At 38.9% G+C, this 3172-nt stretch overlaps 1 protein-coding gene across 1 annotated transcript; it reads left to right on the top strand.

Moving 5' to 3' along the window:
- Positions 1-1786: 1786 nt before the first annotated feature.
- LOC308427924 (ataxin-7-like protein 3B) lies at positions 1787-2080 on the top strand (the record flags this gene model as incomplete). The annotated part of the gene is made up of 1 exon (XM_080926200.1): positions 1787-2080. The coding sequence occupies one exon, from the start codon at positions 1787-1789 to the stop codon at positions 2078-2080; it is 294 nt and encodes a 97-aa protein (XP_080782326.1).
- Positions 2081-3172: the final 1092 nt, after the last annotated feature.

The raw sequence follows: 3172 nt of genomic DNA, 5'->3' as shown, positions 1-3172 counted from the left end.
AATGGCGATTGGAATCACCCCCAAAGAAGTACTTCTAAACAAGTCCATATCCTCTTGTCTTTCCTCCCCTACCTTTGGATAGTGGGATAGAAGGAGAATTAAAGCATTTGAAAACCCACATAAAAGTAGATTTTGAAAAGCAAAGCCTACACAAAAAAAATCAAAATTTCAACACAACTCTTTACAGAGGATTATGTTTTAGGTTCCCATGAAAACACAAAATAACTCAGGAGAAATAAAACAATACTAAACATGAAAAGAGATGCTGATGGTATCACCACTCCTAATATTCTTGCTAATATGAATGAAGCAGCAACAGACATGGTTGAGCAAATGTGTCTGTATCATAGAACCTTACCCAAAATTGGATATAAAAAATCCTCAATAGAAGCAGATTGGAATAATCCCATCCAATTTATCAGTTTACCATGGACTAAGGCTAGACTTCAATAACACTGAAACCAAGGGTGTTCACATATTCATGGAAACTGAACAACTTTCTGATCAATGAGAGCTTAGTCAGGAAAGAAAGAAAGAAAGAAAGAAAGAAAGAAAGAAAGAAAGAAAGAAAGAAAGAAAGAAAGAAAGAAAGGAAGAAATGAAATGAAATGAAATGAAATACTTTATATAATTCAATGAAAATGAAGTCATGTCATGCCCAAACTTATGGGACTCAATGAAAGCAGTATATAGAAGTAAAATCATTGCACTAAGTACCTTCATAAAGAAATTGGGGAGATCCCACACAAGGACTTTACAGAACACCTGAAAGTTCTAGAACACAAAGAAGGAAACACAGCCAATAGGAATAGATGGCAGGAAATAGTCAAACTTAGAGCTGAAATCAACCAGGTAGAAACAAAGAAAATGATACAAAGAATCAACAAAATCAAGGCCTGGTTGAAAAGATCAACAAGATAAGTAAACCTTTAGCCTAACTAACTAAAGGGCAACATGACACTCTCCAAATTAATAAAACAAGGAATAAAATGGATACATAACAACAGAAACTGAGGATATTTTTAAAAAAAATATCAGAATCTACTACAAAAGCCTATACTCAAAAAAAAAAAAAAAAAAAAAAAAAAAGCTGGAAAATTTAGATGAAATGGATGACTTTCTATGGATACCACATTTCAAAGTTAAATCAAGATCAGGCAAACTATTAAACAGCCCAATTACCCGTAAGAAAATAGATATAGTCATAAAAAACTTTATAACCAAACAAAACATAGTGCCAGATGGATGGTTTAGTGCAGAATTCTACCAGACCTTCACAGAAGACCTAATAATAATACTCCTCAAACTACTTCACAAAATAGAAACAGAAGGAACACTACCAAATTCTTTCCATGAAACCACAATTACTCTGACACCTAAACCACACAAAGACCCAACATAAAAAGAAAATTTCAGACCAATCTCACTTATGAGTATTGATGTAAAAATACTCAATAAATTTTCTCACAAACCAAATTCAAGAATACATCAACATGGAAAGGAAGAGGCCAGTACGGCGGGGTGAAGCACTGAGACGGTTTGTCTGCGTGTCCGCCTGGGGTGCTGCTCAGAATCCCGAACGTGGGTGTCGTGGGTGTCATGGGAGCCGATCGAGCATTGGGGTTCCGGAGCTGCGGTTGCTGTCGCCAAGGACGCCGCCTCCGTTGCCGACCCGGAGGACGCCCGGAGAGGCCTAGCAGGCCTAGCACTGCCCACTGCCCACGGAGCCCGAGGAGTGTGCCATAAGTAAACCCAGCGTCCTCTGCATAGTCGCTTACCAATTAAGATGGAGGAGATTTCATTGTCCGACCTGGATACTAGCAAGCTGGAGGCCACCGCCCAGGAGATCTATGTAGACCTGATAGAGGATTCTTGCCTGGGATTCTGCTTTGAGGTGCACCAGGCAGTCAAGTGTGGCTACTTCAACCTGGAGTTTTCAGACACTGGTAGCATGAAGGATTTTGGCATTCAGCCAGTGGAAGACAAAGGAACATGCCACCACCCGCTTTGCCCCCTTCCTGGAGATCCTGGGAATGGGCCCCAGACAGAGCTGCAGCATTCACCTCCAGAATTCCAGTAGTCACAACATAAGAGAAACAAAAAGAATCATTGAAAAAATCAACAAAACTAAGAGTTGGTTCTTTGAGAAAATCAACAAGATCGATAAACCCCTAGCCAGACTAACTAGAGGGCAAAGAGAGAGTATCCAAATTAACAAAATCAGAAAGGAAAGTGGAGACATAACAACTGAAACTGAGGGAATTCAAGAAATCATCATATCCTACTACAAAAACTTATACTTCACAAAATTGGAAAATCTGGAGGAAATGGATGAATTCCTAGACAGATACAAGATCCCAAAGTTAAACCAGGACCAAGTAAACCATCTAAATAACCCTATAACACCTAAAGAAATAGAAGAAATCATCAAAAGCCTCCCAACCAAAAAAAGCCCAGGTCTAGACAGGTTCAGTGCAGAATTTTATCAGACATTTATTGCGGACATAACACCAAGACTCTCCAAACTATTCCAGAAGATAGAATCAGATGGAACACTACCTAACTCATTTTTTGAGGCTACAATAACCTTAGTACCTAAACCACACAAAGATCCTACAAGGAAAGAGAACTTCAGACCAATCTCACTTATGAACATTGATGTAAAAATACTCAACAAAATACTTGCAAACCGAATCTAAGAACACATCAAAACGATCATTCATCATGACCAAGTAGGCTTCATCCCTGGGATGCAGGGATGGTTTAATATAATGAAATCCATCAATGTAATCCACCATATAAACAAACTCAAGGAACAAAACCACATGGTCATCTCACTAGATGCTGAGAAAGCATTTGACAAAATTCAACACCCCTTCATGTTAAAAGTCCTGGAGAGAACAGGAATCCAAGGTCCATACTTAAACATAATAAAAGCAATATACAGCAAACCAACAGCCAACATCAAACTTAATGGTGGGAAACTTGAAGCAATCCCACTAAAATCAGGGACTCGACAAGGCTGCCCACTCTCCCCCTACCTATTCAACATATTACTGGAAGTCCTGGCTGGAGCAATTAGACAGCAAAAGGAGATCAAGGGGATACAAATTGGAAAGGAAGAGATAAAAACATCACTCCTTGCCAAGGACATGATAGTGTACTTAAGTGA

This window comes from Micromys minutus, assembly GCF_963924665.1.
Source record: "Micromys minutus genome assembly, chromosome: 12".
In the NCBI taxonomy this organism is placed as follows: domain Eukaryota; kingdom Metazoa; phylum Chordata; class Mammalia; order Rodentia; family Muridae; genus Micromys; species Micromys minutus.
The sequence above is the reverse complement of the archived record's forward strand: the minus strand, read 5'-3'. Positions and strand labels throughout refer to the sequence as shown.